The 24,355-nt window shown below is 46.6% G+C and overlaps 1 protein-coding gene across 2 annotated transcripts; it reads right to left on the bottom strand.

The window, feature by feature from the left end:
* Window positions 1–1,051: 1,051 nt before the first annotated feature.
* On the bottom strand, window positions 1,052–23,903 carry INKA2 (inka box actin regulator 2). 2 transcript variants are annotated; one of them, XM_045015651.1, is made up of 3 exons: window positions 23,496–23,627; window positions 6,343–6,466; window positions 1,052–3,115 (listed from the first exon to the last, which is right to left on the bottom strand). In XM_045015651.1, the coding sequence occupies exons 2-3, from the start codon at window positions 6,385–6,387 to the stop codon at window positions 2,084–2,086; spliced, it is 1,077 nt and encodes a 358-aa protein (XP_044871586.1). In that variant the 5' UTR covers window positions 6,388–6,466; window positions 23,496–23,627; the 3' UTR covers window positions 1,052–2,083. The 2 variants fall into 2 exon arrangements, with proteins under 2 accessions (XP_044871586.1, XP_044871585.1); XM_045015650.1 differs by lacking the exon at window positions 6,343–6,466 and having other exon boundaries at window positions 1,053–3,115; window positions 23,496–23,903.
* Between the last annotated feature and the right edge of the window lie 452 nt (window positions 23,904–24,355).

The raw sequence follows: 24,355 nt of genomic DNA on the forward strand, positions 1-24,355 counted from the left end.
GGCTAAAGCTAGTTAGTAAAAATGCAGGGGCAGCAGTAGACAGTGGAAGTCTCCCCCGTCCCTCTCCATTATTAACAAATATACCATGTGCCCCATTCACGCTGCAGCAAACCCCATTGAAGATACTCATCAAGAAGCAAGAAAAGGAGACCTGATCCCGAGCACCCTTAACACCTCATAAAGCTAGGGGCATGGAGGCCAGACTCAAAAAAATAAGCTACTCTTTGAATGGTCCCTCCAGGAAAGGAGTGAGTGGTAGCAGGGACTGTGGGAGGGCTTGGAATTGCGCCTGTTCATGTGAAGTGAGAGCTTCACCCTGCAGGGCTGTGAATCTGGCACCTGTCACTTCATACAGTACAGACTGACGTGCAGCCCATGAGGGCTGCTTGACGTGCAGCCAAGCTTGTTCACTGTACAAACCTGGGGGCAGGACACTGCAGGGTTTGTTTTACTAGGAGATTCATGGCTTCATTCTCGCCAGATTCGCTGGGCTCATTTATGTATTTGGCTTTACAGAAATACTACAAAGGGTGCGTAGGTGCCCTGGGTATAACACCACCACATGCTGCAGCAGTAGAGTTGAACATAACCCTGCCCAATGTGTCTAGCAACTGAACAACTCCAAGGCTCTTCCCCTGTGAGCAATTTCTCACCTGAAAAATTCTCCCTCCCCCTGATTTTCAGATGCCTAGGAAAAACAATTTGCTTTACAACATGCCTCGAGGCTCATCAGATCTGGGCTCTTTCAGACCGAAGTGGGAACAAATTCCAAGGCTGTGGGGCCCTCGCAGCAAATGACCAGCCAACAGCCCCTTCTTGTTTGGATGATTTATAATTTCTTAAGTGGAAAATGTTTTCCTTTTGTCTGTTCTTCAACCCTGTGTCCCCCAACTGAGCAATCCATGCCACGGAACTCACACACCAACTCAGCTGGTATAAGCCAGAGTAACGCCATTGGCTTAAACAGAGCTATACCTATTTACACCAACTGAGAATGTAGCCCTTTTCTTGTTTGTAATTGTGGATGTCACTCCTGTAGCTTCTGCTTCCCGTATAGAACTGGAGTGCAAGCAGGACAGAGACTGGCCATTAGAGATATCACGTGTTGTACAAACTATTCCACTGCCCTTTGGAAGACCGTGACATCGCTTTATTAGTAATTCTTGGAGAGTGGAACACTGAATAACTCTGTTTTGTTTTCTCAAGACTAAATCTGTACATAACAACAAATAAAACAAACAAACAAAGAACCCCAACAACCCAACACAAAGTCTGTTGCAACTTCATATCTCAGTGCGGCATCTGGGTTTAAGGCCATGAAGGGTAACGCTCAACTGGTGAAGAATTTCTGGACATCAGAAAATTCCATGTATGGACCTGTTACTTATACTACTCGTTTAACTGATGCAGGAGAGGACAGGTAAAGAGCACACTGGAGATAACGCTTTAGAAAAAGAAAAGCTGAAATGCAACGTGAGCACACAACATCTGCATTCAGCGACTGTTCAAGTACTGCAGTCTCTTATAAATTCATACCTTACTTTTTTAATTTAAATATCAAGTGCTCTGAGAGCAACTTTCGAGTTGCCTGGTTTACAATCCAGTATTAAGTGCACACAAGGGAGAGCTGATTTAAAGATATATACATCACACACACACACACAATGCATTTTATGTACCGTAGCTATCTTAACCAGAGATGAACTGAATGGATTGGCAAACATGAAGTCCCTATGATCAGAGAGGCTCACACACAGGTAAGGGGCGGCTATCCATGGTGCTACCTGCCCTGGACGCTGTCAGGAAATCTGGTCATTCTCCTAAGCACCAGCTCTGGAAAGCTTCTGCACACAGTCCTGATTCAGCTGCTGGTTGGACATCCTTCCCCAGGAGATGTAGGTCTCTTAAAAGCTGGGCTCGTGGGGCTGCTTCCCACAGCATGCTCTACACTACAGGATACGCTGTTTCCCCCACCCCAGTGTGGGGCAGGCCTTTGGGGTATATCACGTACAGGCATGTATGCGCTCCAGCTCATCTCTTTCGTGAAGCAGAACCATTTGGCAAAGGAGACGCTTATAGGAACTTAGACCCATACGGCTGTATTCATATCAAAGCCTGACTGGGTGTGGTCTGTGGTGCCATGGACCTTCTTGGCACAATTCTTGGATTTGTCACTACTAGCTTCTGCCTTTGGGCACCTCTCCATTTTGCTGTGAGCATTCTGTAGGTTCCCATGGAGGGCGAAGTAAAATGTTCCCTTCTGCTTGCTCACCTTTTTGGATCTCTTTGAAATTTCAGTCTCTCTGTCTTCCGCCGGGAACCAACATGGTTTTTCCTTGAGGAGCCTATCTCGGTCTGGCCGTACGCTCCTCAAGAACTTTTTGAAGATGTTGGCCGTGAGGGAAAACTTCCTGTAGAACTCCTGAGACCTGCTGATGGACAGGGAAGTCTCATTTTTCTCCCCCTTTTTATCCAGCTCTGGCAGATCCAACCAGTTCCCAACCAAATCTGCAAAGATATTATCCCCTAAGACCAGAGGCTGCCGGTTCCTGCTCTGAGACATTAGTGAGGAAGTCCAGTCGTTGGCCTCATCAGAAGCCTGGCATTCTCTGCATCCCAAACTACTCCCAGCCAAAGTCTGGGGGATGCTGGTTGTGTCTCTATGAAGCTGGTTCCCAGTTGTGCCCAAACTGGCTGACTCAAATTTCCTTGGCGGGCAGTACTCTGCTGTGGTCAGAGCTGAAGAAGGTCTGCTAGTAGGATAACAGTCTTTGCTATAAGCCACGTGTCTGTGGTGGCTACTGTCTGGTAAAGTCACAGGGCCAAACAGGCTGGCAGATTGTGGCACCTGGGTGGAGTGTGCAAACACCATAGGGCTGCACTCCTCCAAAGATCTCCTCCCCAGCAACCTCTCATTCTGCCTGCTGGCTCTGGGCACCTCTCTGCCATTTCGACAGCACTGGTGCTGGCCAATGCCTGAAACCTTGTTTCGAGTCTCTGAAATCTCCAACTGCTCCAAAGCTGTCTGGACCTGGAGGAGTTTCAACTCTTGCAGGGCACCCATCATGCAATTCATCTGTTCATGCAGCCCGTCTCCAACCTCCTTCATGGATAACTGTTTGGGGAAGAAGAGAGGAGAGTGAATCAGTGCTTAGAGACGCCAAGACAAAACAAGTAGGATTTTACCCCTGCAACATATAGGGAAGTAAAAGCTAGGACATGTTCCCTTTTTATCTTGTAAGCTAGACAGCGGCAAGAAGCAGGTCTCTCCTGAAACATGCCCTAATACTGAATTATTAGGACTTAAATGTGCTATCCTGTCCCTGGTGCTCCAGCCATTTCATGGGATAATAAACACACATATTTTTTAGATTCTGAAGAAATTAAAATATTTTTTTTAAAGATTCCATATCCTCACCCATTAACAAGAACCGAAATAAGCATTTGATTGACAACAAAAATAATGTTTATCTGAATTTCAGTTAATTGCTTAGCAGAACCTCTATTCATGTAACCGAGCATGACAATTCGCTGCATCAATTTTTAGACTTATTCTGCAGCTGTTGTTTCTTTCTTGCTGTGCAAACAACTGAGACTAGAAGTGGGTGCTCTGAATTTATAAATGAACCAGCCTTTGACTGACTAGTTTCTGTAACATGTTAAAATCAAAACCAAAAAATATTTAAAAAAAAACCCCACATTGTCACTCTGTAATATGTCTTAATGCTTTGTTATAATACCCTAATTATAGGTTGAGAAACATAAGCACCAGCATGGAATGACGTCCTAGAAATTTGAATAGTAATATTGAAAAAACAAGAAATCACAAGTTTATTTGCTGAAAAATCAGTTATTTTGGCTTCCAAACTAGATCCATCATTCACACTTGTGTTTTATCCTTCTACTTGAATAGAAAGGTGTAACTCTCCATGTTAACATTAAAATATGCTAGTTATTTTCCATAGCCTCTATATTGCCCTCTCTCCCCTTTCATTCTGTTGCTCTCCTTCTCTCTTATGTGGGATCTGGATCATATTCCCAAAGCGGCATCATAAAACAAATGGGCTATACTTTCCAACAGCTGCTACTACTTTTTCGGAGGGCAGGGGCGCGGGGGGGGGGAGGGGGGGGAGGGAGGAGGAGGAGGTGGTTTGCCAGGCTGGAGGCAAAGATATGTCACACTGATGTAGAGAGGTTGGCAGACAGGATTATAAATGTCTCAGAGAAGATCAAACCTAAAAGTTCTTTAATATACAGTTTAAAAAGCTGATCACAATCTTTGCATGACAAGCGTTCTCTTAATATGCTACTTTCTTTTAACACTTGTACACAGGAGTGGCTGTACATTACCAAGCAAACTTTTTTTTGCGGGGGGGCGGGGGGGATCATTTTGCTCAGTTATTTGCGGTTTGCTGTTTGTTACTGCAGGTTCTCACCAGTGGGTAAGAAAGGCCATTAAAACACTGCCACTCTGTAATAACCACGCTGCAAAAGTGAAAATCCCCACAACACATGTTCCAGGCACAAATCTCCATCTAAGTTTCAAAAATCAGACTCTCAGAGTTAGCAGAAGTATGACACCTATTTCTGGAGCTTCATGCTCAAGAGGAGAAGCATATTCACCTGCTAGAAAGGATATCTGGCTGTGAAGTTATGGAAAAACTCTCTGTTCAAACCTCTGATTACATTTACAAGTCAAGTCTCCCTTACAGGCTAAGATTACTAGTATCTGCAAAATAAAGCTACATCTGCACATATGTACAAGTAACGCCCACACGTTTACAATAAAAGAGCTCTTGCGCTACCAATACAAAATCTGGGACCATATGTTCCATAAGCCTCAGACAAAACTATCACCTTACCTCTCCAGATTTGCTGTAATGCTTCTTGTCCTAACCTTTCTTGCCTTATTAATGGAAGTCGTTTTTATCTGCGGCTTTGCAAAGCTGGATTTGGAGCCAGCTTGGACCCTCATTGGACACTTCACATCAAATCCCCTTGCAGGCAAAGTGGTGTAATCAAGCAGTGATGAGTGACAAGGGTCCTGCAGTAATGACTAGACTGGTCAAAAAGACAGCATATGCTCGACGGCTGTGCTGTTCCCTTCATTGATTCAATTAACTCCCCCATGATGGGTGGTGTCGTTACAATGCAGGCCTCATCCGACAGGGACCATTAATATTTCAGAGGCAGCATTTACCATTACTCTGTTCATTTCACCTGTGGGACCCTTCCCCTCTGAGTGCCTAGGATTCAGAGCTGGTTGAAAAGCAGTAACAAATTTTCACCGAAACTTTTCAACATTTTTTGTTGTTTTGGTAAAATGTTTTTCATGGAGATTTCAAAAAGTTTTGCGCCACTCTAATAGGATAAACACAAAATGCTTCTCAGCCACTGTTGGGCCAGTTTAAATTGTCAGAGTTCCTCTGACTTCAACTGGACCGTTTATATCAGCAGAGGATATGCCCCTCAGAAACAGCTTCAAGCACCTTTGAGGTAGGTACATATCGATCCTGTTTTACAGATGGACAAACAGAGGCACAGCGAGGCCGATGTTACTGTTTATCTATCTTTGGTACTTCTATGGTGTCTCTCCACTGACGCTAGAGTTACACCTGGGAAGACCATACCCCAACATGTCTCTGGCCCAAGGACCTCTTGATGCCAAATGGCGGAGGGCACCATAAGGGTTACAGGGATCCCCTGAGTCTGGCATCTACGTATTAGTTCACCAAAGAGTATTATGTAAGGTATCCACTCAGAGCCTGTGTCACACTGGTCCTCATAACCATTGCAAAACGCATGTATGGAAAATATGTCAAGAGTTATGTACAGATACTGAAAATTATTGTCTTAAGGTCTGTGGGGCTGGTCACCAAAAGGTGACAAACAGGTTTCTTACAGGCAGAATATGATTATCTATCAGTGTGTCTACATGTAACTGAGTACTGTATATTTTGCAGTGAGTCCCTATTTACAGTCTGAGCAACATGCTCATCTAGCGATTGCAGTCTTCAGGGCAGATCCTAGACAGGAAAACACAAGGAGTGGGGGGGTTACCCTGTTTGCAAGTGCAGACAATGGATTTTTGGACTATAACTGTAGGGACAGAGACACACTCTGGATCTTTCCACCGAGGAGTGGCTTAGTCTCTCAGTGCCTCAGTTTCCCATCCATACAATGGGGATAACGCCCTACCCTACTGCACAGGGGTGTCAGGAGGACGGCTGCTCGGTTACTACAACAGTGGGGGCCAGTATCTACTTATGACAGGTAAGCGCTGTGGTTCTATGTTTAAGGACTAGATCCATTTGGGAATCCCCAGCAAAGCAGGTTTTGTACCCTGATCTCCAGATGCAAAGGGGTAGGCGTGTCAAGCTGCCCCATCCATCCCCCAGCAACAGGAACTTTTGTTCTGTTTGGACAGTGCCTAGCACAGTGGGGTACTGGTCCGTGAGTCAGGCACCTAAAAACGACAGTAATACAAAAAATAAGTAACAGCAATAACTCCATTTGCAAAGGCTTGCAAATTTTTCTTATCGTTTGCCACAAACCTAAATCTAAGAGACTGCCCCAGCCTTGACGATACATCTAACAGAGCCTCGTGGGAACGCATTTCCGGACCTTGTTCTGGATGACAGCCACACTCTGTAATGCTTCCACAAATGCACCCGCAGCAGCAAATTTAGTTGCAAGCCCCATAAATAAATGACTGCAAGCAGGAACTGCTTTTATTTTTTAAGTGTTATATAAGCCAATGCAGCCATTGTTACATAAAGTCCATTGTCAACAAATCGTCCTTGAGGTTTGATCCATGCCCACAGCTTGGTCCATGCAGCAGCATTTACAGGAGAACTTCCTTACACCTCTTTCCAAACTCTTGGGGTGTTTATATAATAGCAGGTGGCGGGGCTGATGGGGATTAGCCACTGACTCTTTTAGGTCTGAATGGACTCTCCTCACCAAAACAAGAACCCCACCAACCTAAACATAGGGCCCCAGGAGCCTCAAGCCACCCAGAACTGAACTATGCCTCAGTCTGTCCATACAAAGTCAAATTCTGTCTGCGTTACTCCCATGTGTCAATCCCACTGAAGCTGCAAGGACTACTTGCCTGCTTAATGCAGGGCCGCCCAGAGGGGGCGGGCAAAGGGGGCAATTTGCCCCCCGCCCCGGGCTCCGCAGTGGCCCCCAAGAGAACAGCGGAGGCTCCCGCCTCCGCCCCTCTCCTGGAGCCTCAGCGCATCAAGCGCCGAGTCTCTGCCGGGGCCCCTGAGCCCCGCCCCGAGCCGCGTGGTGAGGGGGCGGGGCTGGGAGCTCCGGGCTGGGCTCTGCTCCCTCCCCTCGGCGTGGAGCTCCCAGCCCCGCGCCCTCACCACGCGGCTCTGAGCGGGGCGGAGCTCAGGCCCCGCTGGCCACACGCTGCGGCTGTTCCGGCGAGGCGCTGAGACTCCGGCCGAGGAGGGAGCCGGGGGTAAGAGGCTGGGGCTGGGGCGGGGGGGAAGCGGGACCCGCCGCCGAAGCGGAGCCCAGTCTTCGGCGGCGGGGGGCCCCTTCCGTTCCGGGGCCCGCCGCCAAAGTGCCCCGAAGACCCGCGGCGGGGACCCCCCCCCCACCGAATTACCGCCGAAGACCGGGCTGCACTTCGGCGGCGGGTCCCGCTTCGGCGGTAATTCGGCGGCGGGGGGCTCCCGCCGCGGGTCTTCGGGGCACTTCGGCGGCGGGTCCCGGAACGGAAGGGCCCCCCGCCGCCGAAGACCCCGGAATCCTCTGGGCGGCCCTGGCTTAATGCAAGCAGGGGTTGGCTCATGGTCATTTCAATATTTTTCCCATGTCACAGAAAAGGTGAGTACCAGTAAAACCAAAGTGTAAGTCAAGGTGATTCCAGCACTAAGCCTGCACCTGCTGCCCAGACACGAGGCTACGCCTTTATTTTATATTACTTTATTTTCACCCATCAAACCCAGGAGTCCGGTTAACTCCAGTGCGCTGAACAAATTGTGTCAGTGAGCACACTCAGTAAGTGTGTTCCCCAAACACTTGCGCTTCCAAGCTGCTGCATGGTGTTTAGCAGTTGCTGGGTTCCACCCTGTGACAGCTGCAGTTCAGTGCCTGGGTGAAAGAATTCCTGTGTATAGTTTACCCCATACATATATAAAGCATATTAGTCTAAAAGCACTATGTAAATGTAAGATGTCAGTATGCACACATCCTGGGGTCTAATATGTGAACCGGACAAAGTACTGTATAAACAGAAATGCAATCCTTTGGCGGATCAGTGGATAGCCAGAAAAGCAACACACTAATGGGATTATGTACATCTCATATTCCACTATTTTACATAACACAAAGCCAAATGTCTCTGTGCAAAGGATGGGTACGACTGATTGGGCAAGGGGAACAAGAAAAATGGGAAATTCATTTGTAATTTCTCACTTTAACAAAAAAATTGTTAACCATTTTGGGAACTAACATTTTTCTACTAGTGTCTGAATTCACAGGACTGCTCTGGAATCCAAATCCAACTAAGCCCCTTGAGCCAGAGTTGTTTGTATTTCCAGTTCATCTCCACATCTGGGTTGCCCAGGACTACGGCAATATTTTGGTGATGACTGGGGGAGAAAGAAAGGGAAAAAAAGAACAGATAACATATTCCAGATTCCAGCTGACTGGAGAGACATGAAAAGAAGGTCTCTGGGTGTGTTTGGGATAATGAGGAGGATGACAGATGTCCAACTCTTAGGTAAAAGAGGTATTGTGAGAGGAAGTTATTGCTGAGGGAAAAGGAAAGAAGGAATTGCAGTGACAGCTCTTAATAATCAGGTTGATAGGCAACAGAGCCAGCAACAAACACATTTGGTATTTAAAGAGAATGAAATAAAAGAGAAAAATTACTTTAGAGCTGCTGAACTGATCAGATAGCGTTCCAAAGGAAAACACAGAACCTAACAAAATTATTTTTTAATGAGCCTGAATTCTTACCTCAAGCACAGCTCGTCAGTGGGAATTTATCTTAAGGGTGATTTGAGAAGGATTTTTCATGTTGGGTTTATGCCTTTTTTTTGTTGCCTTATTTCTGCTTGTGTGTTATCATGCAAATATTGGGAATTTCAAATCCGTTGTTCCCCGGTTTCACAGGAGAAACTCTGGGAGCTCTTGGGGATGTTAACTGTGAGATTACAGCTAATTTGAAGGGAGGTGGGGAAGAGGGGATGAATCGTTGACAAAGGCGTCTTTTATCCAAAATGTTAACTACTCATTAAATAAGTGTTAACAAAAAACAAAACAAAAAACCCAGTTTCAAACAGTTTGACTCAAATTTTCCTCTCTCTTTCAGTTGCTTAACTTTCACGCTATTGGCTTTTGTGAGGTCATCTTTTTGCTAGTTCTCCTGTCAACACTGAATCTTTCAGGACAGACAAGACCCAAATTTTTAGTGTAAAAAACAAAATCAAACGTTAAAAGTAAATAAACAAACAGATAACAAAGAACTAACTCTCAGGCCTTTATTATTCATTGTAAAGGAGCTAGAAAGGGCACAAAGCCAATTTTTATTTCCTTTGTACATCAGCATTCTGCCTTTCCTGCACCTGGAGTTCTGGTTTTGGGCCCTGAACGTATGCAACAGGCTGAGTGTGATTCCAAAACCATTCACTGCTTTCCCAAGACCACTTACTTCACCCAAGATTCTGGGCTCTCAGAGCTAAACAAACCAGACAATCTCTGGGATTCATCTCAGGAATAAACTAGCAAATAAAGTTGTGTATCGCTTCCCCCCCTCTAGATTGAGCAGCTGTTAGTAGCAGGAAATCAGCAGACGGAGTTCCTTCCTGCTGCCTGGACCCAGTGCAATGCTGAAGAAAGAGTTTCCTCGACACACCACGGATGGCTACACAAAATTAATAATAGTGAGGATGGTGGAGTCTCAAAGGGGCCAATTCATCCTTGCTTCTGAGCAGAGTGCAATGTAAGAGTGAAGTGGAGGTGCAAATGAGGACATATGTTTCCCCGTGTGGAAACGGCGAGGGGCTGCTTCAGCCGTTGGGGTTGCATAAATTTTGCCCAGTTTATAAAATGCCTTATGAGCTACTGCAGAAGCTGGGAATAGATAACAGTAGAGGAACATCCCGCCTATACCCTGCTCCCTCCAGATGTGCCCCTCTGGAGGATGATGTAGAACCAGCTGTGCCAAATCTATGTCTGTCAGGGAATCCCCTGCATCAGAGAATTCCTTGGATGCTGCACCACAGCAGTGAATTCAGCCAAAGGGTTCTAATCCCACCTCCGCATAGGCCAATCCACCAAGGCGTTACCTTTTAGTCCCAGGAATCAAAGGTATTTAAAGGTTGACATCACACTGCTAAACTACAAACCACCTTTCTGTGACCTACAACGAATGGCTGCAACAGACTGGCTGACTCAGCTTTCTGACTGTGTCTCAACTTACCCCTATGCAGATCTTTTCTGTTCAAACAGACAGGTCTCTTTCTCTCTCAACACTTCACAGTGATTGACTCAACTCCCACAGTGAGAAGCACTGGGCATATAAACCCAAATGGAAGTTCCAGCCCAGCTTAGCTGGGTTCCTCCTGTCTTTGGAGAGTCATGTCTCTGTGTGACAGAACTTTCCTTATTTACCTCTCAAGTAAAAATTCCACTAGGGGCTGCTTTTGGTTGCTTCGGCAAAACATTACCACATAGCAGGCACTGCCACATTAGCTTTAGATACTTAGTGACTTGAAAGAGAAGGGTAAATGTCAGGGGAAGGAGAGGAGAGTGGAGACAGGGTCACTGGCACATGGTATGTCTTCGCTGCAAAACCAGGTGTATTCCTCACTCAGGTTGAAAACCACAGGGAAGACACGGCATTGCGGGTTTTAATGCAGCTCGAGTTAAATTATTTTTTCCCCAAATAGTTCCACAGAAATTTCAGATTTTTGATGACAAGCCAAAGAATTTTCACTTTTTGGGGGTTCCCTCCCCCCTCTTCTATTTCCCCCCCTTCCCGCCCCCATTCCCCTGCCTCATTGTCACCGAAGAAGTTGAAAAAAAGTGTGTGTGGGGGGGACAAAAATAAAGTTTGTTGCCTCTCTGAAAACCTCCAACGTTTCCCCCACAATGTCCGCCTGCCTGTGGAAAAGCCATTTTCACTCCGCTCTAGCGCCTCACGTCCTCTCCCGTGACACGGGCTCCTGTTGCTAGGTAACACGAATAATAAGGTGAAGCGGTTGGCTATAGAGGGCGGTTGGGGAGGTGGGGGTGAGGTAAGCACTTTGCCCTGGAAGGGCCTGTCAGTGGGTTGGGGTGGGAAATATATTCAGCAACAAGACGCGCATAACAATCAGGTCCTGAGACCTTGTCTATGACCCCCATCACCACGGTATTGGAGCACCTCACAACATGCCTGGGAGATAAGCCTGTGCTATTATTTTAGAGGGGAAACTGAGGCACAGAGAGACTAAATGACTTGCCCAAGGTCACATAGGAACCCTGTGTAGGGAACAGGGAACTGAACTTGGGCCTCCTGATTCCCTGGCTACTGCCCTAATCAATGGATCATCCTTCCTTCCTCCTGGGAGCTTACTGCAGGATTGGGTTCGAGACAGTGGCAAGACCTTATTTCTTCTGCCCACCCTCCTGTTTCCTCATTTGTCATCATAGCCCCCATGTTGCACTGTGCCCACCATTAGCTGTATGCTCTTTGGTGTTAGCATTGTATCTTCCTCTAAGATACAATGTCTGGAAAGGGCTTTTGGGTGCCACCTCTATACAAATGATAAACAATGACAACTGAAAGAAGAATTCATATATCCACTGAAGACAACAGGCCTTGGTGTCCTTCACAGATCCCACGCAAAGAGAGGAGTCCACTTCCTTTACCTGACTTTTCTGTTTCAGGTTTGGACTCTTACTCAGGAGTTTTACCCTGTAAATTTTGCAAGCGCAGTCAGTAATGAGTGCTGCCATGGCTGTATAGACACTATTGCAACAGTGGCTAATTGAATTCAGTCTAAACGTTACTGGAATGCCTTACTGAGATGCCCTCTCTTCAGGAAAAGAATACTGGGGCATTTTGCAAGCACGACACATGGTTACCAAATCAGGACTCCGTGCGAGACAGGATGTAAAAATAAAAGGGCTGCATTTTGTCACTTACACTGAAAGTTCTACTCCTGTGAGACATTCACACCAAGAAACACGAGACTGTTTGCTCGGAGATAAGCTGTTGTAATAGGGAAACCAAATACCGCACCAAATTCTAAAGTTTGATGTTATGTCTGGGTGTGGGAGCAAATGTTAACTTCCATGTGATATTTGTTGGTTAACAATATATTAAAAAAAAATATTTTCCACAAAATATTTAGAAACATTCTGGTTTCCCCAAGAATAATCAAAACATACACAATTAGACTGCAACTGCTTCCAGTGTTTTCAGCCTACACTATGAGCCTGACTTTGTTTTCAGTTATAACAGTGTAACTCTTGACTTCAATGAAGTTACGCTTGAATAGCAATTTATTAAGATTTATTAAGATTAATTTCGGCCCATTCATTGTCTTGCACCTTGTATCATGATTTACACCTGTGCAAAGTGGTATCCCTGCTGTGAGTGGAGAACTCTGATTTGGCAGCACATTTCACCTGCTTTGCACAAGTGTAAAAAGACTTTGCCAGGTGCAAACAGTGGAGAATCAGGCTCTATATTAGCAAAGCATCTTCTTAACCTAGCTTCTATCGAGGGCCTAGGTCTGAAGGGATGGAGATTCTGAGAAGCATGTTTTACAGTGGTAAAAGTCACACCGGGCTAACCTTTCACAAAATAAAAGTTGTGGTTGTATGTGGAATGGATTAGCTACCTCTCCATTGCATGAAGGTTTCTGCATCTTTTGACTGATCCTCACAACTAGGTGAGTGTAACTTTTCTAGAGTTTGCACTTTTTTTTTTAATAGGATTTAAATATGTCTGAAGATGCTAGCATCTTATTCCCATTAATACTACAACAAAACCTTCAATAATAATTATCTGCACAAGTTGTACTTACCTAAGTAATTTACAAAGCCTCCACATCTGTATTCTTCTCTGTCCCTATTTCCACAGCTCCATTTTGCTGCAGTTCATTGGCATCGCTACTGAATTTATGGGCAGGAAATTGGAAAGATCCTTGTTTGTTTTTCTTTTTCCATAAGCGTGAATAGCATTTTTTCCCATGGTTTTCAATATCACAGCTGAACTTATGAGCAGGAAATCAGCCCAATAGGGGTTTGTATTTGGTGTTACTATTCAGCTCTACTGACTGAGGGCCAAATGGAACACATGCCTATACTGGGACAGAACGTAACCTGAAATTGCTACTTACAATGACCTAAGCATCACTATTCATTCCTAATAGCCACATAAACGCCAGCTGCAACCTAATGGTAAAATCCCGACAAGATACCACACAGCTTCCTAGTTGAAGAATGACTTATTTTTATTGCAGTGGGGCCTAGAGACCTCTGTCCCATTGTACCAGGTGTCTATGCAACCCTATAACAAAGAAACCATTTCTGCCAAAAGAACTTGCAGTCTAGAACTTAGGAACCCCAAACATGAACCTAGACCCCCTTTGTGCTAGGTGCTGTACAAACACAGAACAGATGAGACAATGATGTGTAGTGCTCAGAGCAGGAAACTGGAATGAGGGGTCCTGCTTTCCAGATGGCTGGCTGGCTGTGTGACCTTGGGAAAGCCAGGTCACCTCTCTGTGCTTCCACTTATCCTTCTGCTAAATGGAGAACTCCACAAAGGCACTGGAAGGCTCAGGGCCAGCTCTAGATCCTGGGGGCCCACTGGAGTCTATAGAAGTTTTGCGATTTGCTTCAATGGAACCTGGAGTGGGCCTGTAATGTGCTTTGAGAGCCTCTTATGAGGGGCTCTAGAGACTGGTGCAATGCCAATGCATCTTAATCCAAATAATAACAATAATACCGAGCTCTTACGTGGCATTTTTTTTGTAGTTCACTCTCAAAAAGGCTAGAGTGGAACTGGAAAAGGCTCAGAGAAAAGCTACAAAGATGATCAAGGGCTTGTCTACACTACAGGACTATTTCGAATCTACTTAAGTAGCGATATGCATCAGGGAGGCTTTGAAAGCGAGTTTCCTCGCAGAGCAGGGTAACCTGTGACTGTCCACTTGATTTTAAGAGAGCCTGATCATAAACCAAGTTTCCCCCAGTTCCGAAGGACGTTTTAAAACTAAGGACATGTTTTAGTAATTAATAATAAATCTTTCGTTGACTTTGCATTTCTCTTTCTTCGTTGAAACATGGAAGCACTCTGTGCTGGTTAAGGTGTGCACTGATGGGTGGGTTTGCAGGAAGGGGCGAGGGGTGCCGTCTTTGGATAGGGGTTAACATGATGGCTGTGGGTTTGGGCGTTGGAAGGGGTGAGGGGTGTGGGGGAAGGGTGAGTATCTGCCCCTGGATGAGGTCTCTTTTTGGGGCTCAGGGCACCGGGGAGGATCGTGACTACGGTCCAAGTGCATGTGAAGGGAAGCCTGCCTTTACATTCTGGGATGTCAGGCACCAGGACCCTGCACAAGCATACACATCAAGGAAAGACCCGGGCAGCATACACCACCCAGACTGGCCGTGGTGCCTAGTGACTGCAGTCTGTGTGTGCCCTGCAGTTGACCCTGCAGCCAAGTCTGTAGCATGGCACTGTGGGCTATGCAGTGAAATTACAACCCCCCCCCCCCCCACAGAACAACAGAAAGTCTTCTGACACCAGAAACGTGACGGAAACAGTCAGTAACACAAAACCGCTTTTAATAATGTAGTACACAGTGGGGGGTTTAAACTTGGAGTTGGGACTGGTTGATGCTTTAAGGAAAGAGCTTGTACAAATTTACAGCGCGACAGTTGTCTCGAACATTATCGGTGTGCTGCGGTGCAGGGACAGTTCTCACGGCCCCTACCGCCCCTCCGTCTTGTCACTTTGGGTGAGGGGGGGACAGGACTTCTTGGCGTTGGAGGGCGGTTGCAGATGCACTGCAGGGGGCTCTCTCCTCCTGACTGCGGTCTTGCAGAACATCTACAAGGCGCCGGAGCGTGTCCGTTTGCTCCCTCATTAGACCAAGCAGCGTTTGAGTCGCCTGCTGGTCTTCCTGCCGCCACCTATCCTCCCGTTCCATGTGTGTGCGATGCTGCTGACACAGGCTCTCCCTCGACTGTCTCTGCTCTGCCGCCTCCGCTCTGGAGCTGGCCATCAGTTCCTGGAACATGTCGTCCCTTGTCTTTTTCTTTCGGCATCTAATCTGAGCCAGCCTCTGCGAGGGGGATGGCGGGGCAGTCCGGGAAGGACCCGAAGCTGTGTGATGCGAAAAAGTAGGTGATTTCCTTGAACAAATACATGTTTGCCAACAGTAAACACAGTCTAGTCAGTTTCAGTTAAGAAGACCAAACAGGGAACCAAGTCTCAGGAGATCTCGGAACTAGTCCGAGATTTCGGAATACGCTCTCATTGGCGGCGCGATTGCACTGGATAGCGCACAAGAGAGGAGAGACAGCTGCATCCCTCTTGCACAAAGTCCTGGTAAGCCTTACAGTACAGAGTGCTTATCAGTTACTGCTTAGCTGTGCTCTCCTGCTGGAGGCAATGTGCAAAGCAGAAAAGATGAGCGTTATGCGGCACCTCCCGCCAGTGAACGGGAAAGACCCCTGTATGCGTTTCCTCTGTGGCCTGCAACACGTGGCTGTTAAGCGAGGGTCATTCTTATGCAAAGTAAAACTCTGTTAAGCGAGGGTCATTCTTATGCAAAGTAAAAGTCTACCATGCACAATAGTAACAGTACACTAATTCCACTAATTAGATGCAGCACTTCCACAACGACATCACCCTGAGGCGTGTCAGGCGCACACAGAGAGAGCGGATGCTAACAGAAGCCCTGCACAGACCAGGACCATACGCTGCCATGCTCGTCGAGGCGATGGTCCCCCTGTACCTGAGGATGGCCTGGCGCGGAAGAGTGTGCTTCAACGGAGCACCCAATAAAGCACCTCTCCCAAGAAACCTCTTGCTGAGGCTTTTCCAGCTGCTCTCTGAGAGCTTTTTTGAACTATCCCCAGAGGACTATTGCTCCATTGCTGTTTGTGTAGACCTGCTGTTTGTCTAGTTTCATATTTAAAAATTGTTAAAAAAAATAAATGTCTGTTTGTAGCACTTACCGCCTGATCCTTCCCCTGATTCCGAGTCCAGGGTGATGAAGAGATCCTGGCTGTCAGGGAAAGCGGGAGTGGGTTCGATGTCGCCTGCGCCGTCCTCAACAGACCCTTCCTCATCTTCCCCATCGGCGAACAGGGAGGGGGAACTGTCCCGGTACACTATTCCGTCCTCGGAGTCCACCGTCACTGGTGGGGCACTGGTGGCAGACCCACCTAGAATGGCATGCAGTGCCTCGTAGAAGCGGCATGTCTGGGGCTGGGCTCCGGAGCGTCCGTTTGCCGCTCTGACTTTTTGATACCCTTGTCTTAGGTCCTTCACTTTCACGCGGCACTGTATCCTTTGTCTTTCATGGCTTTAGCCGATGTGCAACCAGAACGTCAGATTCAAACCGCCCAGACAGGAATGAATTCAAATTTTCGCGGGTCATTTCCTGTGTGGCTGGCCAGAGAATCCAAGCTCGGAATGCTGTCCAGAGCGTCAACAGAGTGGTGAACTGTGGGATAGCTCCCGGAGCTGCTAAGTTCGATTAGCATCCACACCGAGCCTAATTCGAGCTAGCAAGTGCGAATTTAGCGTTACTCCACCTGCCGGGGTGGAGTACCAAATTCGAACTAAAGAGCCCTCTAGTTCGAATTAAATGGCTTCCTGGTGTGGACGGTTGAGCGGTTAGTTCGAATTAACGCTGATAAATTCGAATTAAAGTCCTAGTGTAGACCAGGCCCAAGGGTATGGAATGGCTTCCATGGGAGGAGAGACTAAAAAGACTGGGACTGTTCTGCTTACAGAAGAGGTCTATAAAATCATGACTGGTGTGGAAAAAGGAACAGAGAAGTGTTATTTACTCTTTCCCACAGTACAAAAACCAGGGGTCACCTGCTTAAATCAACAGGCAGCTGGTTTAAGACAAACCAGAGGAAATACTCTTTCACAAAATTAACCTGTAGAACTCCTTGCCAAGGGACGTGGTGATGGCCAAAAGTATAACTGGGTTCAAAAAAGAACTAGATACGCTCATTAAGGATAGATCCATCAATGGCTATTAGTCAAGATGGTCAGGGGTCTAACACCATGCCTGAGGTGATCCTAAACCTCGAGTGCTAGAAGCTGGATGGATAAGACGGGTGGATCTCTGCAAAACTGCCCTGTTCTGTGTGCACTACCCTTGAAGCTCTGGTACTGGCCACTGCTGGAAGACAGGATACTGAGCTAGATGAATCATTGGTCTGACCCAGTATGGCTGTTCTTATGTTCTTAAACCCCAAAGTGCTTTCAAAGGAGGTAGGTACCATTCTCTCTTTTATAGATGGAGAAACCCAGGCACAGAAGGGTGAGGTAACTTGCCTGTTGTTGCCTTGTAGGCTAGCGGCAGGGCTGGGAATACAGCCCAAGTCTCATGACCTCTAGTTTAGTCCTATAACTGTGGGGCCAAAGTGCCTGCTTTATAACGAATGAAAGTGTCAGCTGAGACTATCGTGACTTTAAAAAACGTGCATGTGGAATATTCAAATTCTCTGAATGAAATCTACTTTCAAGGCATACTAGACATGCCAATGACTATTAGCTTATGATGGAAAATACACAACTGGAGAATGAAAGAAACTTCTCACTGACTGAACCAGGTTGGGTTTATCTTTGAGAGTCACAACCACGCCAGAGCTTTGAACATGCATTCTCGGAGGTTAACATGAAAACCGATTTAAGCATGTCCAGATCCAAGCTCTGCGTGTGACCTCTGCCCGGCCTGGCACTGTTACAGCATGTGAAAGGCATCACTGACAGTGTGTGCTTTGATGCACGGGCTAGCAGTGGAAACACTTTGGAACACCTGCAACCCAAACCAAACACCAATTATTTGTAATCAATTTATATTTTTTTTTACATGCAAAGAGAAAAAAGTACTGGAATCCATGAATCACAGGGACAGACAAGCTGGCACTGGAATAGGATTTCATTTTTAGTTAACCTCCCCTACATGAAACTGGGAGCTCTGCCAATTTTTTTTTAACTTCTCTCAAAACCAGTCAAAGGCTGAAATAGTTTATACAAAGACATATTAAGCTTCAGCAGATCAAACTGTCTCAATCTTTCCCCTAGCTATAGGAACCAGACTTAACAAGATTTGGTTTTTTAAATAGGCCTTCTTTACAGGACCTCTCGACAATGTTACATTTATTCCTTCCCTTGCTTTTTGACATGGAAAAGAACTGCTTGTTGTGTATAATGCAAATTAGCATGTTACCATATTCAAACTGGTGCCATAACATTGGATTCCTAGTTAACCACAGATAGAGTTCTCATTGTCCTTATTTGGTGGTACAAAGGGACACCCCCCACACACATTGGTGTTTGGTTCTGGTGCATTAATATCTGGAGCCATGACCAGCCTGGTAATGAAGAAAGTGGTGAAGAAGTCGGGGTCAAGAGATTCAGTTCCCATCCACCATTAAGCCCAGACAGTCGCAGCTGTCTATTAAACTGCTTGCCTGCTTTTAAGGGAAAGCTTACCTATTTTAATCCCAGACTGTAAGGAAGGGTATTGATTTTAAAACATTTTATTGTTGGGCATGTCTCTTATGATGGTTTTAATTAATACAAGTCTACCTTAGTAAATGTACTTCTCAGCAGAGCTAGGTTGTCATTATTTTCATAAGCAGAAGGTTTGCCATATTGGCATCAGGGGCGAGTAATTTTCGCAGGGGGGGCCACTTCACAGATTTTGGTAAGTCATTACGGGCCGCACGTTCCTACTATATTAATGGAGGGGGTGTGGGCTCTGGGAGGGAGTTTGGTGCAGGAGGGGGCTCTGGGCTGGGGCAGGGGGTTGGGGTGCAGGAGAGAGTGAGGGGTGCAGGGTCTGGGAGGGAGTTTGGTGCAGGAGGGGGTTCTGACCTGGGGCAGGGGGCTGGGGTGAGGGAGGGGGTGCAAGGTGAACTCTGATGCCATGAGTGTCAGTTACTGAAATAAGTTTGTATCTTAGTGTAATGAAAAATTGGGGAAAACAGCCTGATCCTGCAAAATCTTAAGCTTGTGTTTAATTTATGCCAAGTAAGTGGTCCTATTGAAGTCAATGGTCCTAACCTCACACCTTGTAAGAGAAGTGTATGCATCAGCCTTTGCAAGGATAAGGCCTTAGTTTATTAATAAACTACTATTTTTAAAAAAAAATATGGTGTGGCCATATTTTCTACCATAAATAGCATTATCCTGTATTATATAATGGCAAAACTTAAGATGAAGGAGAGGATTTTCCTGGAGGCTTTCAAGTATCTAATTTTTGGCTTTCATATTAAATGCAAATATCCCTCGCCTCTTGCAAATAGACTTGGAACCTATCAGGATATCAGACTCCTACCCCCAAGAAACATGCACCAGTTCTAAGAGACTGCTGTTGAGTTAAAAATCAAGGCTAACATTTTCAAATAGGAGTGCCTCTTACATCCATATTTTAGCTCCTAAATAAAGGTACTGCTCTGATTTTTGAGATGCTGAGCCCCAGGCGTTCCCACTAACTTCAATAGGGTTAATTTTCATAGATGTTAGCAGCACTGATAATCAGGCTGCTTTTACTTAGGAGCCTAAATAGGAATTTAGGAGACTAACTTTAAACACACAGGTTCAAAAACATTGGCCCATGTTTTTTAAAAAAAAATCCTTTCCCATGTTCTTGGTAACACCTTAGAGTTCGCTGAGGTTGAAAGAATTGTAAATGTCTAATGTGCCTGTCCAGTTCTCCTTTCTGCATTTCACTCAGCTTGTGTAGTGCCAGTAGGATGACCAGACAGCAAATGTGAAAAAGCAGGATGCGGGGTGGGGGGTAATAGGAGCCTATATAAGAAAAAGACCCAAAAATCGAGACTGTCCCTATAAAATCGGGACATCTGGTCACCCTAAGTGCCAGTGAACTGGTCACTTTCACTTTTCCTTAGATTCCCTTCCTGGCTCAGGTGCCAGCTAAGGCACAGCTGCAATGTTGCCCAGTACAGACTCCCAAAGGGGAATGCTTAAATCCAAGCAAAAAGCTTTCAGTGAGATTTGTATTACAAAGCGCAAGGGGATAAAGTAGATTCTGCCATCCTTACTCATGCTGATCAGCCCTACTGAAATGAACTGGGCTACTCGCAGAGCACAATACTACTGTATGTGAATAAGAGTGGCAAAATCCACCCAACATTTGGAGGCAGAGCTTGGCCTAACTATGTTCCTTTTAGTATTAGTCATTTTCAAGGAGCCTTCTCTGGGCCAGATTCTGCCACACTACAGCTTGGCTACACTTACAGTTTGCAGCGCTGGTAGTTTGCAGCGCTGGTCATCCAGCTGTGTAGGAGCAGCGCTGGTGTGTGGCCACACTCACAGCTACCAGCGCTGGTGTGTGGCCACATTTGCAGCATTTCCAGCGCTGTTGGGAGTGATGCATTATGGGCAGCTATCCCAGCATTCAAGTGGCCGCAACGTGCTTTTCAAAAGAGGGGGGTGGAGTGGGGTCTAGTGTGACAGGGAGCGGGGGGAAAGAGAGAGTGGATTTTTGGAGCCAACACTGTGTGTTAGCTTCCTGACTTGAAAAATCAGAACATTTTTCCGACCCCTTAGTCTTAACTCTTAATTGCAAACAGCATGCAGGCAACACGACTCCCCACTGTTTCCCTGCCTGCCTCTCATTTGATTGTTTACAGCCAGGTACAGATGATCACAGCAAACAGGAGCTTTGTTTGTTTTTTAGATAGCAGCAGCTGCAACGGAGGAGCTCCACAGAGCTCGTTCACAACAGGGAGGAGGATCTCATTTGATTGTTCACAGATTGATCACAGCAAACAGGAGCTGATAAGCAGCTCCGGTAGAAACGGAGCGAAACGGAGCTCCTCCGGAGGTTCACAACAAAACAAAGAGAGGCTGCATAACAAAACAAAGGGAGTAATTTAGTTAAAAGCATTCTGGGATATCTCCTTATTCCCTGGAGGCCAATAAAAGCGCTGGTGTGTGTCCACACTTGATGAGCAGCGCTGGATCACCAGCGCTGCAATCGCTACACCCCAACCCGGCCAGGTGTACAGCCAGCGCTGCAGCCAGGGAGTTGCAGCGCTGGATGTGCCTTGCAGGTGTGGACGGTTACTAATTGCAGCGCTGGAAAGCCTCTACCAGCGCTGCAACTTGCAAGTGTAGCCAAGCCAGAGTAACACCATACTCCACAAGTAGCCTCAGTTATAGGTGCTACTTCAACAGGCAGCAGTATGGCAGAATCCAGTCCCATAGGTGCAAAAGGTCCCAATCCTGCAAAGACTGGAACAAGTAAGTAACTTTACCCACTTCAATGGGATTGCTGGTATACATAACATTATGCATGTGTTATTAAATGTTTGCAGTTTTGGAGCCTTACACCTTGGTACTTGTTATAAACTCAGGTTTGAAGGTGAAGATTATGTTGCAGTAGTAGTCACCTTATTGGTATCAGGAAGTTTGTATATTTCAACTTCCCACCTACCATTTTTGCTTTGTTTTCTTTTGTTCTTACTATTATTTATTGGTATGACATGCATTTCCCTTCCACGCACACACCCACACACCCTCTGGCTTCTTATTGAACTTTCAAACCCATTAATTAAAAAAAACATCCAATTCTTTCTACTAATCCACCAGTAACAAAAAACAGGGTATCAACATCTTCCCGCTTGTGGACAAGCCCAAGCAAGTTTCTGCAAGCAACATAGCCTTCTAAACAGAATCTGTGTGGTGGTGGAGGGTGTGAAACAGACTGTGCTAAATTAGACCAGGGATCCCATCCTAAAGAACAAATATTTTCCATTTAAAAAAAAAAAACAGATTTAGAAATTGCAACCACACATACTAGACTCCCATTCAAATAATGGTACATATCCCATTCCTCTAAACCTCTTCCTATTGGGACTTCCTATTTCACTTTCCAACCTCGCTGGTGTGTACTTTTCAGTGCAAACCACAAAATCACTAGGACTCTAATTTGCCTTGAGTTCTGTTTTTCTGAGACAGCTGGGTTAACAACATCTGACCAATCAGAGGCTAAACTCTGCCCTTTGATTTACACCAATGCAAACTGAAGTAATTCCACTAAGGTCAATGGAGATTTGCACAAAAATCATATGAGGGATGCTTATGTGAATCGTTACTTTATAAATTCAACTCCATGTAACTGTGTGGCTAGGATAGAGCAGATTTGTAGGCACCCTTAAAATTAGATGAAGTGGCTGGGAAACAGAATGCCTGGGATTATATGCCTGTGCTCTGCAGACTATTCTGACCAGGGATATCCAGTGACAGAAATGCTGGGTTTGTGAGGGATGTGTTTAAAACCTTACTGATTAGTTCATGGTTGGCAAGGATGGGGAGGGTGAGGTGAGGGGTAAACAGCAGATCTTACCCAGCACATAAATATTACCTGAGTACAGATGTGTGCATGGGACTAACAGGTTGGGGTGTGAGGTGGTGGGAATTTCTCTTTAAAATCCTACAGGCAGAGATGTGTGAGTTGACCTAGTCTGCAGCTGTAGTGATTAGAAAGTTCAGCATTGCCCCATTTTAAAAATAGTGACTAGAAGTGGCTTCAATATTACTAGGCATACATGTCTGCATAGGAATATTTAATCGTTAGGGGGATTTTAGTCTTTAGATTTCAAACCCTCCCTCCCCAGAAAATTAAAAAAAAACTATCAGAAAATTGTATTGATATCATCTGGATTTATGGTTGATCCAGACTGACTGCAAGAGGCACTACGGGACATAAGTCCGGGGGTGACTGGACAAAAACTGCCCTGGGTGAGTGGGGAGCAGGTACAAGCCCTGTGACGGGAATTAAAGGAAGGCCCCTTCAACTCCTCCACGGGGAGGGGGTGACACACAAGAAGGTAACCAACAATCACTCTACTGCAGTGATGCTCAGACTGAGGCACTAGGGCTGCAAGTTGCTCTTGAATGTGTCTCCTGCAGCTCCTGCTATAAAAACACTGAGTGATTAATTAACGGAGCGGGCTGCTTTTCCTATGTTATTAACCAATTGTAGAATACATGGTCCGTCGTTTTGCTGTGAGGTGTATAGTAATGCAACTCCTATGTCTCTTGTGGGTAATGTTGATTGCTAATTTGGCTCCTGAACCACGTAGGTCTATCGCTGCTCTGCTCTGTTTAGCAAATGACCAGCGGAGCCCGGCAAATGCCCCAGCCTGAGTTGTTCAACAGTCAGATGCACGGGACGGGCAGTTTTTGAGTTCCTCGTTTCTCCCCATACAAATCAACCCCTGGCCCTCTCTTCCCCGGGGTCCCTTACCAGCTCCTGCTTCAGGCGGCGCAGGTAATGATCCATGTTTTTCTTCTCCATCCTCCCACGTTCAAGTCCGCTTGTGGACACCTCAACAAGCCAGAGGCGCAGCAGCAGCTTCCCCGGCACCATGCAGCTCACAAAAGGCTTCCTTATTCCCACGCAGCCCCGGGGGGGGGGGGGCCGGGAGGCTCCCCTTCACACGCCCGTCCACGCCAGCATTTTCAGTGCAACCTTCCTACGGTTCAAAGTTTCTCCCTCTCGCGGGGGGGGAAAAGCAAACCCAGCCCGGGCTCCTTTCTCGAGCACACGCGCTGGGGGAGTTTGCAAAGGCAAAAGCTCGCGTGGAAGAGAATCCTCCTCGCCCTGCCGCTCAGCGCACTTCAGCGAGCCCGGGCTCGCGCGCCTGCACCCTCTGCCCGGGAAGCCCCGGGCTGCCCCTCCCGCGGCCGGCGCAGTGTGCAGCAGGCAGCCCGTGCGCCGCTCGTCCTCCCCGCTGATTGCAACCAGATCCCCTCTGCAAGCCGCGGCGGCTGCAGCTGCGGGCACATGGCAGTGACATGGGGATCCCCCATCCCAAGCTGCTGCTGCAGCCGCTGCGGGGGGCGGGGGGGGAAGAGGCGGGAAATCTGCTGGAGGGGGAGGTCTTAGCAGAGCCGGGAGCCAGCAGCTAGTGGGGCAGAGGATGGGGTCAGCTATGGACCGCTCGTCCAGCTCAGCCAAGCGCCGTGTTTTTGCACGTTTACTCTAGGAGATCTGGTGCCCGCAAAGGCACCCGAGAGCAAAAACATGATTCTCCTTGAATGGAGTTTCAAAATTCCAAACCTGTGGCGGTGGGTCCCTTGGAAACAGGACCCCTTTGGCAATAT

The sequence above is a fragment of the Mauremys mutica genome, chromosome 4 (genome assembly GCF_020497125.1).
Source record: "Mauremys mutica isolate MM-2020 ecotype Southern chromosome 4, ASM2049712v1, whole genome shotgun sequence".
Lineage (NCBI taxonomy): Eukaryota > Metazoa > Chordata > Testudines > Geoemydidae > Mauremys > Mauremys mutica.